Source organism: Ctenopharyngodon idella, chromosome 24 (genome assembly GCF_019924925.1).
Source record: "Ctenopharyngodon idella isolate HZGC_01 chromosome 24, HZGC01, whole genome shotgun sequence".
NCBI lineage: Eukaryota > Metazoa > Chordata > Actinopteri > Cypriniformes > Xenocyprididae > Ctenopharyngodon > Ctenopharyngodon idella.
This window is the reverse complement of record NC_067243.1, coordinates 27837963-27853396: the sequence shown is the minus strand read 5'-3', so window position 1 is coordinate 27853396 and position 15434 is coordinate 27837963. Positions and strand designations below refer to the sequence as shown.

Here is a 15434-nt window from a genome sequence, read left to right as displayed (position 1 = left end):
CTGAACGCTCCCTCTTTCAAACAAGCAGAGGGTTTCCCGCTCAGTGTGCTTTGATCTGTTTAATACTTTGCGCATCAAACAAACGGTTTACATGACACCTCCATGAGCTTTATACTCACATTGTTGTATTTATTTGTTCTGAAATACTCGCCTCAGTTCCTAGTGGTTGTGCAGATTTTGGATCTGTATAGAAGCACGGCAGCCAGACACCAGAGTCATCCGTCCCGTAAATACATATAGCAGCGTGCGGCCGTGATAATAAAGAGCAAAAGACCCAGAGTAACATAGACCAATTTCTGTTACCCTGACATGATACGCACGTTGCTTTTTATTTAGAATAACCTATTAAAATAACACAGTACATTAGCAGAGCCTGGCAGACAGTATTTTAATTATAGGGGACATGGGTGGGAATCCTACACGCCTAGCTCCTAAACAACGATCTCTACAGACACATCAGGGGATCATAATGCCCTTGTAACAAGAATGCACACATTGGGGCTTGTACGGTAATATTTGTAATCGCGTATTTGACTGACTTGATGGGACTTTTTTCTCCCCTCAACCAAACGGGTTTGTGCTTGTAAACATTAAGAAAAGCGCTCTCTCTCAGATAAAATGGGTGGCTCTTAAAAGAGCCTTTGTGTTTCAATGAAACAGACTGAATCCCCTTATTTGGATTTGGCGGGTTTCTCGGTCTTCTTGGGCAGCAGCACAGCCTGGATGTTGGGCAGCACACCGCCCTGAGCGATGGTCACTCCGCCCAGAAGTTTGTTCAACTCTTCGTCGTTACGCACCGCCAGCTGCAGATGACGGGGGATGATGCGGGTCTTCTTGTTGTCCCGAGCGGCATTTCCAGCCAACTCCAGGATCTCAGCGGTAAGATACTCGAGCACAGCCGCCAGATAAACAGGAGCACCAGCACCGACGCGCTCGGCGTAGTTGCCTTTGCGGAGAAGCCTGTGAACACGGCCGACAGGGAACTGCAGTCCTGCCCTGGATGAGCGAGTCTTAGCCTTGGCTCTAGCTTTGCCACCGGTTTTACCTCTTCCACTCATTTTCAGTCCAGATAATTTACTACAAGCTTCGCAAATAAAAACAGAAGAATGAGTTTTCGTGGCTCCACTTGCTGTCTTTAAACAAGAGTGCCAGTCACCCATTGGTTTAGAGTCTATAAAGATTCAAACCAATCACTGAACTTCCCTCCAAAGCCCAACCCCCTTTCTGGCGGGAATAATTATGCACAAGTATTTGTGACGGAGGAGATGAAACCACTGAAATATTTGTTATAGAAAACTTACAAGTACAAAAATGGATATTGTTCGCTGTTCCTACCAAAAGTGCTACACCTTTCACACTGTGTATTCTGTGCACGTTGATCTGATACTGTACAGTATTATGTTCCTGTTGTAATATTGGAGTGTTTTCACTGTTGTATTGTTAGAATTTTCCAGCGGAGTGTTGTGTGTAAATATTCTGTCTGTACTTTATTCTACAACATCGCATTTGGACTGATCACTGTCTGAACCCATATAATCAATTTTTTTATATATAAAAACGGTCTTTAAAAATGTTCTAATTGCACGAGTCTAAATCACATCTTGGTTATCTACTTTCAACAGTACATTATTATACACTGGTTTTGCTCTTTTTTGTCGGAGTTAGTGGGTGGCTCTTAAAAGAGCCGTTGAGGAGAAACTGTAAAGACTTTATTTCTTTTTGGGCGCTGCCTTTTTAGGCTTGGCGGCTTTAGGCTTTGCCGCCTTAGGTTTAGCCGCCTTGGCTTTTTTGGGGCTCTTGGCTGCTTTCTTAGCGGCTGCTGGCTTCTTTGCCTTCTTGGGGCTCTTCGTCGCCTTCTTGGCGGCTGTGGCGGCGGGTTTCTTGGCCTTCTTGGGCGATTTCTTTGCGGCGGGCTTCTTTGCCGCTGCGCTCTTGGGCTTCTTGGCAGCAGCGGGTTTCTTGGCCGCGGGCTTCTTCGCTTTAGGAGCCGCTTTCTTGGCCGGCTTCTTCTTGGGCTCGGCTTGCTGCTTGTTGAGCTTGAATGAGCCCGAAGCGCCGGTCCCTTTGACCTGCACCAGGGTGCCTTTAGTCACCAGGTTCTTGATGGCGATCTTAACGCGGGAGTTGTTCTTCTCCACGTCGTAGCCGCTGGCGGCGATAGCCTTCTTCAGGGCGGCGAGGGACACGCCACTCCTCTCCTTGGATGCGGACACAGCTTTGACGATGAGCTCACCGACGCTTGGACCTGCTTTCTTGGCTTTCGCAGCTGACTTCTTCTTGGGCGCTTTGGCCGGGGCTGCAGCAGCCGGTGCTGGAGCGGTTTCTGCCATATCTCTCTCGGATCGGATCTGTGCTGTATCAAACACTGTGTGATTTCGGCAATGAACAGCGCTCGAGCGCCGCTGCGCTCTTAAATAACACATGAGAACCTTATAGACTCAACCGCCGTGCTCGGCGTATCTGCGTCTTCACGAGCCTCTCGCGTTTGTGTTTTCTTCTCTTACATTTGGGACAAAACTGGAGTGGTAAAATAGTTTGTCGCAGTCAAAACAAAGTGAGCACCGAGCAGAGGTTCTGAGCTTTCACTGGAGACTAAAATACGCGGAGAGGAAATGTTTCTTTTGCCTCCGTCAGACCAAATCCAAGGCGAGCATCAGCCACGGGGAAAAGCCGCGTGTACATTTGAGCCCTCGTTTTAATGGAAACGTTGATAAAAGCCTGAACGCGTCCGCTGTGTGTTCAGCAAACAGTCTGAATGCGACTTTAATGAAATCAGCATTAGTGAGGGGCGTGAGGAGGCTTTCATACAGCTGTTGTTTTGGGCAGCTTGAAGCACACGAACATCATCCGGAGAATCCGAGTCTGTTTGTGACTCTCCTGTCTGGCCCTCATCTTCGCTCAGCAGATCTGTCCTTATAATAATAATAATAATAATACTACATCTCATCACGCAAATAATGTTTTAAATTTACGTTTTCATAAGCTGATGTACATCATATCAGTTAAATTAAAATGTAAATCGTCATATGTTTCACCTTTTTTGTCATTCATCTCAGTTTTCAACAAGTGAATGAGGATTGTGTTGAAGCTCATCTGAATGATTTGCTCATTTAAAGTAAGCCATAGCAACTTATTTTTCTAATTTCCCTCCTTGTTCTAGCTTGCACTTTTCTGGACAATGTTTGAAACTTTGTATTGCTGCATTTCTTGTGCCATTGCCTCCTTAATACGGTGTTCCTTCATAAGTCTCTTTGGATAAAATCATCTGCTAAATGAATACATCTAAATAATAAAGCACAGGTCACTGATTGTAATTTTGTTATATTCTGAATTAAGCACTATAAAATGCTAATTCATAAAATAGTCGTATTATTTACACTATATGTTTGATATTTGCACAGATGTTGGGGTTTTGGTCAGGCTATATAGTAGTTTGGCTCTAACCCTAAACAAACACACTAGATCAAGATAACGAAGGTGTTCAGAATTACACAGGCGGGTTAAACTGGGATTGGTACTAAAGTCTGAAGGACACTGAAGCTGAAGAGCTGATGTTAACTATACAATGATGTTAAACTAACATTTTGAATTTAAACATTCAACATTTTCAAAATGCAGTTTTGTTGGGCCTTAGTTGTTTAGAAGTTTACGACTTATTCCTAAAGGTGTTTCTTGGATTCGAGAACATCGGTTATTACACAGAATTGTGAGATAAAAAGACACAATTACCTTTTTTATGTTATATTCATGGCAGAAATAAGCAGGTTCCACATGTGTGAGCGGGAAAACCATAAAGATGCACAGTCCAGCACACATTCTTTTCTCCCATACCTCTTCTTCTCCCTTGTCCTAATCCAACTTCTCCTCTCCTCCTTAATCTATTCCTCTCCCTTACTCAGACATTATTTTCTCACTCTGCTCCTCTGTGTTGTTCTTCATCCACACTGAACAAGACCGATTCAAAGAGTCCTATTTTACTGTATGTTCATGTAATGGAAAGAACTTCACACCTGACTATGCCTCCAACTGAGATTGGAATCTGCTATTTCTCAATATTTCAGTCATCTGCCAATTAAAAATGCTTATCAATTGTTTCAGTATTTGTTTTATATATTTTTTCAATATTTCTGAGCTGCTGTTGTGGGTTTATACTATATTTAATGATTGGGTCTTCATTTCTGATTTGATGTGTTTAAGCATTTGCAAGTAAGATGAGAAGGATCCTTGATTTTGGTATGGGGTAAGCTTATATGAAAAGAAAATTTAAGCATTTTAGAAATGTGTTCATTGATTACATTTTGTGTGAAAACGACATGAATTGTGTTAATGGTATCGCCACAACAGATTATTTGTGAGTGTGAACTCGTGAAATTACAATCTCCTCCTCATCTCCTATCGGGTGAGACATAACAGATATGCCGTTCTGAGTCCTGGCATGTGAAGCTGGGACATAACAGATACATTGTAACATTCTGAGCCTCTGGTTCGTCCAGAGAGACAACAACAGATCCCATGATCTGAGTCTACAGCTTGTGAGGCAGCAACAGATACAACCACGTTCTGAGCCTCCAGCAAGTGAGGAAAGAGACATTAACAAAGACTACATTCAGAGTTTTCGTCCAGCGAGACAGTAACGACTCCAGAGAGACAAAAGCGGATTGACCAAGTTCTGAGTGTCTGGCCCAGAGAGGCAGAAGACACACAGAGACATTTGCAACAAGGTCAGGAGAGCAAACCTTCACTTCAAGGTACCTTCGTCTGCATTTTCCAGATTGTTAAGGACCTTCTGCACCTACGTCAGGGCCTCATCGGTGTTTTCCAGATTTTAGGACCCTTTGGTGCTTCAGGAGATCAGCATCCCACAGAGCTTCATGTTCAAGGCTGTTGAAACAGATTCTGGCTCCTCTCCCCACCGCACTGTCACCCAGCACAACCAGTGGTAGACGTCACCATCAACAACATGGAACGTGGAATGTAAATATCACTTAACCAAACCTCTCTCCAGAGACCATGGCATTGTTGTATATTGTCAGTATATGATTTTCTAATTCACATTAGATGTAATATTACTGATGTTGGTTAATACAGGGGCGTGAATGCTTCACTTTGCGTGTCGGAATGTTTGAACCCAGACCACTACGGAGTTCAAATCCATTTACTAACATTTAAATATATAACAAAAACATATATTACATTCTGTCATATAACCGGTAAAACGATAAAATAACAGCACAAGTTACTTGCCTTAAACAACTCAGAAGGTAATATTAGTATAATTATAATTGTAGTTTTAGTTGTTACATTTAATTTATTGCCAAACTTTAATATGTGAATTATATTATCAGAAAACTGAACTCATTTAGCGTCGTCAGGCTTTTATTTGTGCTTAATGGATAAAACAACGGAGCAGCGCACTTAAGTTTATAATAAGGTTTATAATAAGGTTCTCCACCTTTTTATTTTCAGAGAAACAGTTTATCTTTCCATAAGATAACGTAACTCTTCCATATCCGTGTGAGGACATTTAGGATGGTGCTCTTTTTTTGTGGCTTTGCTTAGTTTTGTGTTAATATTAACAAAGAATGCTGGTTTGAGCTGGTTTATGCTGGTCCTATGCTGGTCTTAAGCTGGTCCATGCTGGTCCTGGACCAGCTTAGGACCAGCATAGGACCAGCTTAGGAACAGCATAGGACCAGCATAGGACCAGCATACCAGCTTCAAAACCTACTTTACCAGCATAAAAACCTGCTGTTTTTGTTTTTTTCAGCAGAGATCGTTTAATAAATCTATCAATCGAGGGGTTAAATACAAGTCTTATGAAGAGACTAGATCGACTTACATCATGAAAAGATTTAATTTTGGCTGTTATGCACATAAACTTTCGTGAACGTATAGGCCTACGTCATTCATATTTGGCCATAGCAAAGCATGCTTGATTTGACTGTGAGCTGTGCAAAAGGAAGGTCCATACTCGCGCGTCATACACTGTGGTGAGATCTATTTTTTTTTTTTTTTTACAGTCCATGAGATATTCGTTGATCAATGTTTATAAGTGACAAGCTTAAATTAAATCTGTTCATCATATAAAGCAATCGTGTCTCTTCATAAGACTTGGAATAAACTATCTCTTTATGAACTTTTTTGGGTGGGATATGGATGAATAGATGAACAAAATGCGTGTGGGTTAGGAACTTAAAGAATGTGAGCAATTTATGACAGAATTTAAGCACCGTGCAAAAATTTACTTTCGGCTTCTGTAAACCGTAATGGTATAGCCTGCCATCTTTTACTTGATTGGCAGCCATTTGTGTGAATTCCCCTCACGTCATGCTGAAACTGCCTTTTTAGAGAAGGTCACTTGCATTTTTGTAATGGAGGAGACAAGTTGCGACGGTGACTGTTAAGACGACTCTTCAGGTAAGTTGTAACGTTACTTGAAATCGTTGATATTTATATTTGAATACGAAAAAATATTTTCTGCTGTTGTCATTGTTAATAATGGGTTTGGTCATCAGTTTAGTTTGGTTTCTAACAGAACGGCCCACGATGCAAAATTTCGTAGGGCAAAGAGGTTAATCATCAATAATTGTTCATCAGTAGTGTAGCGGTACAAGTAGTACTGCAAACACATAATACCGTTTTAAAAGAAGTAGTTTCCTGAATATTTTCTATTAAAATGACTGAATATGGCACGTGAAGTTCCGCCAAGCGCCATTAAATATGACCGCACCTTTCGACCATGTATCGTTAACTCAGTAGGCTATTAGCTCATTTTAGACGTTGTCAGTGAACAGTGGCATGGTGTCAGTAACAAAGTAGTAAGATTGTGTAATTGTGATGTACTTTGTATTGATTATATCTAAAGTGTAGATGTATTCGATCTGAAAATAAACATTAACGGTTAAGTTAAGCGTTATGGGGAAATATTTTCATGACATTTCAGCAGGCTATCTTTTATTTGATTGGCAGCCATTTTGACACTGAGGGAATTCCCCTCACGTCACGCTGAAACCGCCTTTTTGGAGAAGGTCACTTGCGTTTTTGCGGATGACTGCTAAGACGACTCGTAAGTTGTACATTAAATCTTTTATATTTATATTCGAAAAATACATTTTCTGCTGTTGTCATTGTTAATAATGGGTTTAGTCAAAGTCATTTTCTACAGTCAGTTTAGTTTAATTGATTATGTCTAAAGTGTAGTTGTAATCGATCTGAACATGAACGTTAAGCGTTATGGTGAAATATTTTCATGACATTTCAGCAGGCTGCTAACAAGTTAACTTTAATGTCAAAACTGCATAGACAGCTAAATATTTGTAAAATAATTGCAAAATTTGAATGGCGTGAAAATTCAAATGATTGCTTTTGCTGGGGCTCACAACCTCTTGACTGTCAGAAAAGTACTGTAACGTGTGAGCAGGCATGAGACGGAGTGAGATGCAAGCACAAATGCAAGCACAAACGTTTACTTACAAAAAAACAAACAAACAGGTAATTCATAAACAGGAGTAATCCACAGAGAGCAGGCGAGACCAACGGCAGGAACACGCACAGGAGCAACAACCAACAAACAACTACTGAAGCACAGAGGTTTAAATAGACATGTTAACAATGGGCTGATGAGGGACAGGTGTTGGTGATTAGAAGTCATGGGGACTAATGAGGGTAACTATAGCAACACACAAGGTACAAGGCAAAACAGGAGTCTATATTGACTGATGTGGAAAAATTTTATCAGGATAATTTTTGGTCATCTCACCCAGCCCTGTATCTCTTACAACACAGAAGGGTCAGAGACAGGAGATCACAGACAGGGATGTTTATTGATACCAGCAGAGTAAAACAGCAGTGCAGGTGAGTATGTAGCAACGTAAAGGTGATAAACTGGAGTGAAGATAAGTGATACTGTCCTTTTGTGGTTACAGACGTGAAGATCTTGAATGGCGTTGCAGAGGATGGACGTTGAACAATGAGAACACTCACACAGAGACTGGAGATCACACGAGGAGAACAGGAGACGCTGGAGACAGGTAAGTAGTTTTGTAGGAGTCCTTGAGGTAAGCATACAGGTAAGTTTAGATGCAAACAAGACCAGACAATGTGGTTGTGAGTGTGAGTGTTCTTTATACTGGTGTTGAAAAGGTGGTGATGAGGTGCAGGTGCCGGTGATCAGAACTCAGGAGAAGTGGTGCGCTGTGATTGGTGGATGGTGGAGCCTGGCGTGTCTGTGACAGTATCAGGTACAGTACAGTACATATTGTTTGAAAAAATCCCATGGAAAAATCTTAACCGAACCAGTGGTAAATTAGTCTTCCGCGTTCCGATGTCATATTTGTAGCACTTCATGGATTCCAAATTATACTATGATAGATGTAAAAAAAAAAAAAAAGATTCCTTTTTGTATTTACCAGAGAGATTTCAAATTATTTTAATTTTAAAATCTCTGGTTTTCTGGAAATAACTCGGATTCTGCTATTCTATATACATTGGATAGAGGCAGAGTTTGAAAAGATGTTTCATGGAAAAGGGCGAGCTCTTGATCCGAAAATGGGAATCATCAGTTATTCCGCAACTGAAAAACATTGCCGCTTTGGAGAAAGGGAGTGTAACCTCTCTGTTGGATCAACTTGAAAACTGTAATGATGGTTAGTAATAATTAATTGCTTAAGTATATTATTAATTGACTTTGACAGCCATTTTAACTTGAACTGAATATAAGTCGTCATCCATTTTTTCATTTACAAAAAAATTACAAACTTTTTTTAAACTTCTCTGTAAAATCTGTGATAAATAATTAAAACTGTTACCTGTAAACCATGGCAAACGGTCCTGAGTGCGTTCACAACAGTCTACAGCGTTGTTGTGTATGGCATATGTACAGAAGCTTAAATGTTGGGAATTTGTGGCATCAAGGATAAGCACAAGTACCACTGTTAACAACCAAGAAAGAAAAAAAAGATGAGCACAAGTAAATACCAGTTTGACAAGCAACCTGCACATTCTCCCTCTCTGCTCTAAATAAACACAGGGTCAACTCACATGTGAGCCTTCTGTCTCACATGATGCATACTCGGGAACAAACTTAGCTGACACTTTGTTTACAAACAGCAGAGAGAGAGAGGATGTGGGTGTTGCATTCATCAAAATGGTACTTAAATATTCTTGATGGTATATATTATATATATATGCAATCTCAGTTCACAAATGATGTAACCATTACAGGAATCAAAGAAGACTCGTGCTTGAATGCCTTGGAATACTTTCATGTTACTGAAAATGTAGGTGTTGACATAATGCATGATGTGCTCGAAGGTGTTGGGCCTTGGAGGTTAAACTTTTACTTCAGCACTACATTTTTGAAGAAGAACTGTTGTCCCTGGAACAGTTGAATGAAAGAATAGCCAGCTACAATGGGTATTTAAACACAAAAAACAAACCAAGTGTCATCCCTAACCCGAAATCTGAGACACCAATCAAACAAACAGCATCACAGATGTGGTGTCTCATACTAAACTTGCCTTTTCTTTTGGAGGACCTTGTCAATCCTGAAAGTTTGCATTGGCAATTGTTCATTTTGTTACGAGAGATATGCAGCATTATATTTGCACCTGTTGTTACCAGAGGTCTTGCAGTATTCCTGAAACGGCTTATCATAGATCATCACAAGTTGTTCAAAGAGCTTTATCCGGCTAAAAATCTCACACCAAACATGATGATTAAGTGTGGACCTTTGTCTAAACTTTGGTGTATGAGATTTGAATCCAAACACAATCCCCTCAAATGGCAGACACATGCTGTTTGCAATTTTTAGAATATATCCAAGACTCTGGCTTTCAAAAACCAGGTACAGCAAATGCAATTTGGGGAACCATTAGCTCATAAAACGTGTTCCAAATGCATATCCTGTTGTTGTTCGTTCTTTGGAGTATGGTGACCAAATAAGTAATGAAATGTGCTCCTTTGCAGATGAAGTAACAGAGGCAATTCATGTGTCAAACTCAGTCAGTTTTTGTGGACACACATACAGAACAGGGAGCGTTTTGATGTTGCCAACCAGTTGTGTACATGAGTCTGTCTTTGGTGAAGTAGTTTATTTATTTCCAAAGTTAGACAAAAACATTTTGTTTGCTTTTTTAAGGACTGTTAATGTAAAATATTTTGTCACTTTTATGCTTACGTTTTTGAAAAGGTAGAAGAGTACAGACTTGTAAACATTCCTTCTGGTCTGTCAGATTCCCGGCCCCTTGATATTCAGATATTCAAGTTTTGTATTCAAGTTTTGAAATTAAAATGTTATCTGCCTAATGAAATGGAAAAAAAAAAAAAAAAAAAAAAACTGTTCTTTGCTGGACATTTCCTGTTTTTTTTTTTTTTTTTTTTTTTTTTTTTTACTGCTTAAAATCATATTGTGCAGTTTGTTCTTTGACTTATTAATATAATTCATGACAATAAATGTTTTGAAGTATAAAATATGTATTTTCTTTTTTATTCAAATGATTTTATGCCACATACCACATTTTCTGTGTGGTTTTAGGTAGATTTTCTGTATCTATCATCCCTCTATCTGTTACTGACTGTATCTGTCATCCCTCTATCAGTCTCTGAACGTATTATTATGTTTTGTAATATATCTAATGTATTGTCCTCTTTGTTCCTTTCAATATTTCTAGCCTCTCTTTGAATCCTGGGATGGAACATCATCTGGAGCAGATTGTTCTTTTTTGATCGCAAGTTTGTTGGACTTGTTGTTTGGCCATGTTGGTCTGTTCATGAAGTGATGAAAGTGATCTGGGTTTTAAGAAATGTTTTTATATGACCATGTTGGTCAAGTTATAGTTATAACGCAGTTTGCGTATTTCTTTGTGTGAAGGGCCATGATGGCCAATAAGTAATTTAAAAACATTTTCATGACACAATTTTATGTCAATTTAAAAAATAAAATGATTTTCTAAATAAAAAATAAATTCAAAATAATACACTTTTTATGGCATTTTTTCATGTAAATTTGAAAGTTATATATTACATTTTGACCTGTTTTTCAAAATGTTATGCATTATACAACACTTAATGCAGTTAAAATTTGTTTAAAGCTTATGCAGTTAATAGTTTAAATTTAAAATTGGCAGCTGCCAGTCATTAAGTGAGCAATAGGGAAAATATATTGTATACTGCATTTTACATATTCTTTAAATATAGCAAATACACACATTCAAGTAGTTTACTGTGAAAATACAGCTTTAAAAAAAAAAATGCTGTATTTTTCACAGTAAACTACTTGAATGTGTATTTGCTATTTAAAGAAGTATGTTAAATGCAGTATGCAATATATTTTTTGTAAAAATGCAGTATACAAAATACATAAATTACTGTAAATTTTACAGTAAAATACTGGCAGCAGGGTTGCCAGCCAGTTACTGTAATGTTTACAGTAGTGTTTCTGTAATTTAATTTACAGAATATTACTGTATTCTAGATTACAGTAAAATTCTGTAAATTAAATTACAGTAAGACTGCTGTAAAAATTACAGTAACTGGCTGGCAACCCTGCTGCCAGTATTTTACTGTAAAATTTACAGTTATTTTTTAAAAGTGTACCTGCGTGACTCATCATAAACATAAACAGAAAAGTAGCTCCGGCTAAAATATTCTTCCGCAAGACGCATGCAGTTTTGTTTATAACCGCTAGAGCGGCAAAAGTTACATCACTGATTCTTGAGATAAGGCACAAACCTTGTCCTAAACAAAAACGCCCTCTTTATGTTAATAAAGAAATTCATCAAAATAAAAGGAAATCTGGATAGTCAGGGCATTAACTGGTTATATTTTTAAATAATTTCTTTGGTATTATTTTAATTATATGTGTTGTTATACTCTTGGAAAATACATGTAGGGCATAATTTAACCATGAGGTCACAATGTAAAACTGCCAAACAAAGTGTTAAAAATGCAACCAAATCAAAAATATACATTTAAATTGAAAGGCAGAGATCTGCAAGATCTCACTTTGTGACATCTCCTTGTCTTTTTTTTTTTCTTCTTTTTTTTCTTTTATAATTCTAAATGAATCTGGCAATGTCATGGTCATCTTTAACTCAAACTCATTGTGGATCTCACAGTAAGGCCAATGCCTCAGTGCAGATTCGCACAAGTGCTCATCAAGGGCACATATTGGCCACAAAGGCTCCTTTAAAGACAGCTCTACTGTGAGCTATGAGGTTGTTAATCAATAGTATTTGCTTCAGCCCATCAGCTCACATTATTTCATCTTAGTTTTAAAATTATAATGTTTAACAGCAGAATTAGTAGCAAAAAACTACATTACTCATAATGTTGTACAGACAATTCTAAAGATTAAAGAGTCGCCACAAGCCAAATGCACCTAAAGATCTCTTTAGCTTCACCCAATATCCCATGAAGCTCTGTGTATTATGCAATCGAGTTGGTCTAATATATATATATATATATATATATATATATATATCAACATGTTTAAATGAGTACTTTTATATTTCTCCATTATTTATTTATTTATTTATTGTTTATGTTGTTCACAATGCTTCATGGGATTGTAGTTCTTTCCCTCACTAAAGCCATGCAGTACACAGTCTTGTACCTATGTATTTTTGTTTGGGTTTCAAATGTTTTTTTTTTTTTTTTGCTTCAAATCAAAGTTTCTAACACTATGATTCCCCTTGTAGCTTGGCTTGGTTCATGGCTTATAAAGCTTTAACAAATTAAATAAAAAAATAAAATAAAAAAAAATCCCTATGTGACAAATGCATGGAAAAATACTTTCGAAACCAATGCCACTGAAAAAGTGGGAGGGGATTGTTGCAGTCTATAGTGAGAGTTTGGGGCGTGGCTACTGTAAGCAGGTGAAGCAAGCGGGTGTTTAGCTGGTGTGGGACCATGGCTGATGCATTACATGGGAAAAGAAAGCTTTGGTTTGTAATCTCTGTGAGAAGGTTTGTAGTCTTGCCCAGGTGAAATAAAAGATGGGAGGTGAAAAGGAAAACCCAAGGCACAAAATGGGAATTCCCTCTAAGTCTTAATAGGGAGTTTGCACAAGTAAAGTTGTTATATTCTAGAATAATTGTATGTATGTTTATATTTGTGTATGTTTATTTCTTAGTTTGTATGTTTATTTCTAAGTTTGGTCTTTTTTTTTTTTTTTTTTTTCATTGTGGCAAGTGTGTTCCCTTTTGACTGCATTGTAAATAGTGTAAATATGACTGTTTTCCAGACAATGTGGGCTGCAGGGATTGGGTGCTATTTCCTTTGGTTGTAATTTTTTTTTTTTTTCCTTCTCCTGTGTTTGTTGCAGTCAGGAAGCCATATAAGTCAATCAGTACTGTGCTGGGAAAAAAAAAAAAAAAAAAAAAAGGTGGTTCAACTCAAGAAACCTTAATAAAGCTTACCTGTTCTGAATTTTTTCATAATTCATGGAGGTCTAAAATCTCCCATCACATATTTAAAATCATATAGAATCTGAGGTAGGATCACATCTCACTACACAGTATTCAGCCTAGACTGTACTGCTGATCTTCTTCTCAGTGGTCATTCAACACCCGCAGAGATATTTATCTATTCCCTAATGAGTCTATTAATATGAACATTAAATGAGAATGAGAAATGAGAATGTGAAGAGACTTATTTTTTTTGTAGTTTATTTGCAAACATAGTGCACAAAAGGGGTGTGTGAATAAAGGCACATTTTGAACACACTCACACACCTTTGTGCCATTCCTGGAAACAGTTCCTGTTCAACTGAAGACACAAGTGAACGTCACATGCCTGGCATTTCCAAGGTGTCTGTTGCTTCTTGCCGAACACTGCTTTGCAATGCGCACATATGCGGCGACCGGTAGTGGCAATTTTTCTGACATTCGAGGTCAACTCGGCTCCTGGAACCGGCACGTGGTCGATACCGGTCTGTTTTTGTGCTTCTTTCTGAGACACACCACAGAGATCTGCAACAAGCTGCTCCATAAACTCCTTGCGTGTCATGTTGCCGTGTAGCTCCTTGTGCAATATGAAAGCGTTGGTGGCAGCAATGTCCAAGAAGTGTAGAAAGACCTTTCTGTACCACTTCATGGTTTTGTGCTGTGCAGTGTAGTACTCCAACAGCTGATCGGACAGGTCGGTACCCGCCATGTGGTGGTTGTACGCAGTCGCAGGTGCGGGACACGGAAAAGTCTTTGTCCTCCATGTATCTTGTGCTTTCACTTTTCTTTGCACACGGTCTCCAGTATAGGCAGCATGGATGGTGGAACAAACAGACACCTCTTTTTTGTCCATCCACTTCACACACACAAGAGGCCCATCCCGAATCCACCTGATGGATCCCCTGGTGGATTTTTTGGTCAGCGAATTAGATGCGCTCTGTGGGAAGCCCCTCCTATAGTCTCTGTAAGTCCCACAAGCACCAAACTTCATAGCAAGCAGGTCTGTTAAGAGCTTTGGACTTGTAAAGAAATCATCCATGTAAACATGGTACCCAGAGCCCAAAACTTTCTTGTCCAGAAGAGACATCACAGCATCATATGAAATCCCATGGCCTGTAGGAAAGCTGTTCTTGCTCGTGTACACAGAGAGATCCACAGTATATTCATTTGATGAGTCAGCAAGGACAAAAAACTTGAAGCCCAGCTTTGTTGGCTTGGCTTTCGTGAACCGTGTCATTCCAAAATTTGCTCTGCATGCCGCCAGTCTTTCCCTGACAGCTAAATTTCTTCTAGGATGATAGAAGGCTTTGCACGCAAGACGGATAGTGTCCATGAGAGGTTTGATCCTAAAAAGTTGGTCATGTTCAGCTGTGCCCCTCTTTTTGTCATTTTCCTTGTCTGCATCTGGGTGACTCATGTGCAAATTCCATGAAATGGTGCGGTATCTGTCCCTTGACATAACTGTGGCAGGAAGAGGCAAAGAGAAAAGACTGTCCTGCCGCCAGTAGTCGGCGATGGAGCTCATCTTCACCGTGGCCATGTAGAAAACGAGTCCAATGTAGCGGTACATCTCGTCAACACTGACATCTGTCCAACTGTATTTGCGACCCTTTGCAAGTGCCCTGGCAGCCTGAGCGTTTGTGTTGTGGCACAGATTTGACACGGCGCTCTCTGAGAAAAACAGTTTGAAAAGACTCATAGGGGAGTGCGACTCAGCGAGACTCAACTGCGGCCCAGGTTCCCGCGCAGGCAGGAATCTCAGAGGCTTTGGATTCATGTCGACATCAGTTTCTGCTTTCCATGACAGAATCTTGGCTCTCTTTGCAACAGGTATCTGGTCATTCTCACATCTGAGGGGGGAGAAAACAAAAGTGAGCATGCTGACAACAGGATCACAACAACATTATCAATTACTAATATTGACATATTGCCGACTCATTACAACGCACATATACTTTGTGTGTATTATTTCACAGTATGTAATCAAAA

The 15434-nt window shown here is 39.2% G+C and overlaps 3 protein-coding genes across 7 annotated transcripts in view; all 3 read right to left on the bottom strand.

Annotated features, from left to right (window-relative positions):
• Nucleotides 1–15434, bottom strand: part of LOC127506760 (histone H4) — a 210673-nt gene that overhangs the window by 192281 nt on the left and 2958 nt on the right. For 2 of the 5 annotated variants that reach the window (XM_051883581.1, XM_051883577.1), the window contains exon 3: nucleotides 13651–15295. The exons of 2 other annotated variants lie outside the window; for them this stretch is intronic. Coding sequence is in view for 2 of the 3 variants with exons in the window: in XM_051883577.1 (XP_051739537.1) it covers nucleotides 13726–15295 (1570 nt within the window). In the remaining variant the exon portion in view is untranslated. Of the gene's footprint in view, nucleotides 1–12498; nucleotides 13357–13650; nucleotides 15296–15434 lie in introns of those variants that run through there. One more of the 5 variants, XM_051883576.1, reaches the window with a different exon arrangement.
• On the bottom strand, nucleotides 653–1279 carry LOC127506827 (histone H2A-like). Its single transcript, XM_051883660.1, has one exon. It carries the CDS (start codon nucleotides 1158–1160, stop codon nucleotides 672–674), a length of 489 nt encoding a protein of 162 aa, XP_051739620.1. The 5' UTR covers nucleotides 1161–1279; the 3' UTR covers nucleotides 653–671.
• On the bottom strand, nucleotides 1710–2442 carry LOC127506798 (histone H1-like). The gene has a single exon (XM_051883628.1). The coding sequence runs from the start codon at nucleotides 2421–2423 to the stop codon at nucleotides 1710–1712; it is 714 nt and encodes a 237-aa protein (XP_051739588.1). The 5' UTR covers nucleotides 2424–2442.

Bases quoted from the DNA above. Each gene is read 5' to 3' on its own strand.
- LOC127506827 (XM_051883660.1), bottom strand. From the start codon at position 1,160: ATGGGTGACTGGCACTCTTGTTTAAAGACAGCAAGTGGAGCCACGAAA.
- LOC127506798 (XM_051883628.1), bottom strand. From the start codon at position 2,423: ATGTGTTATTTAAGAGCGCAGCGGCGCTCGAGCGCTGTTCATTGCCGA.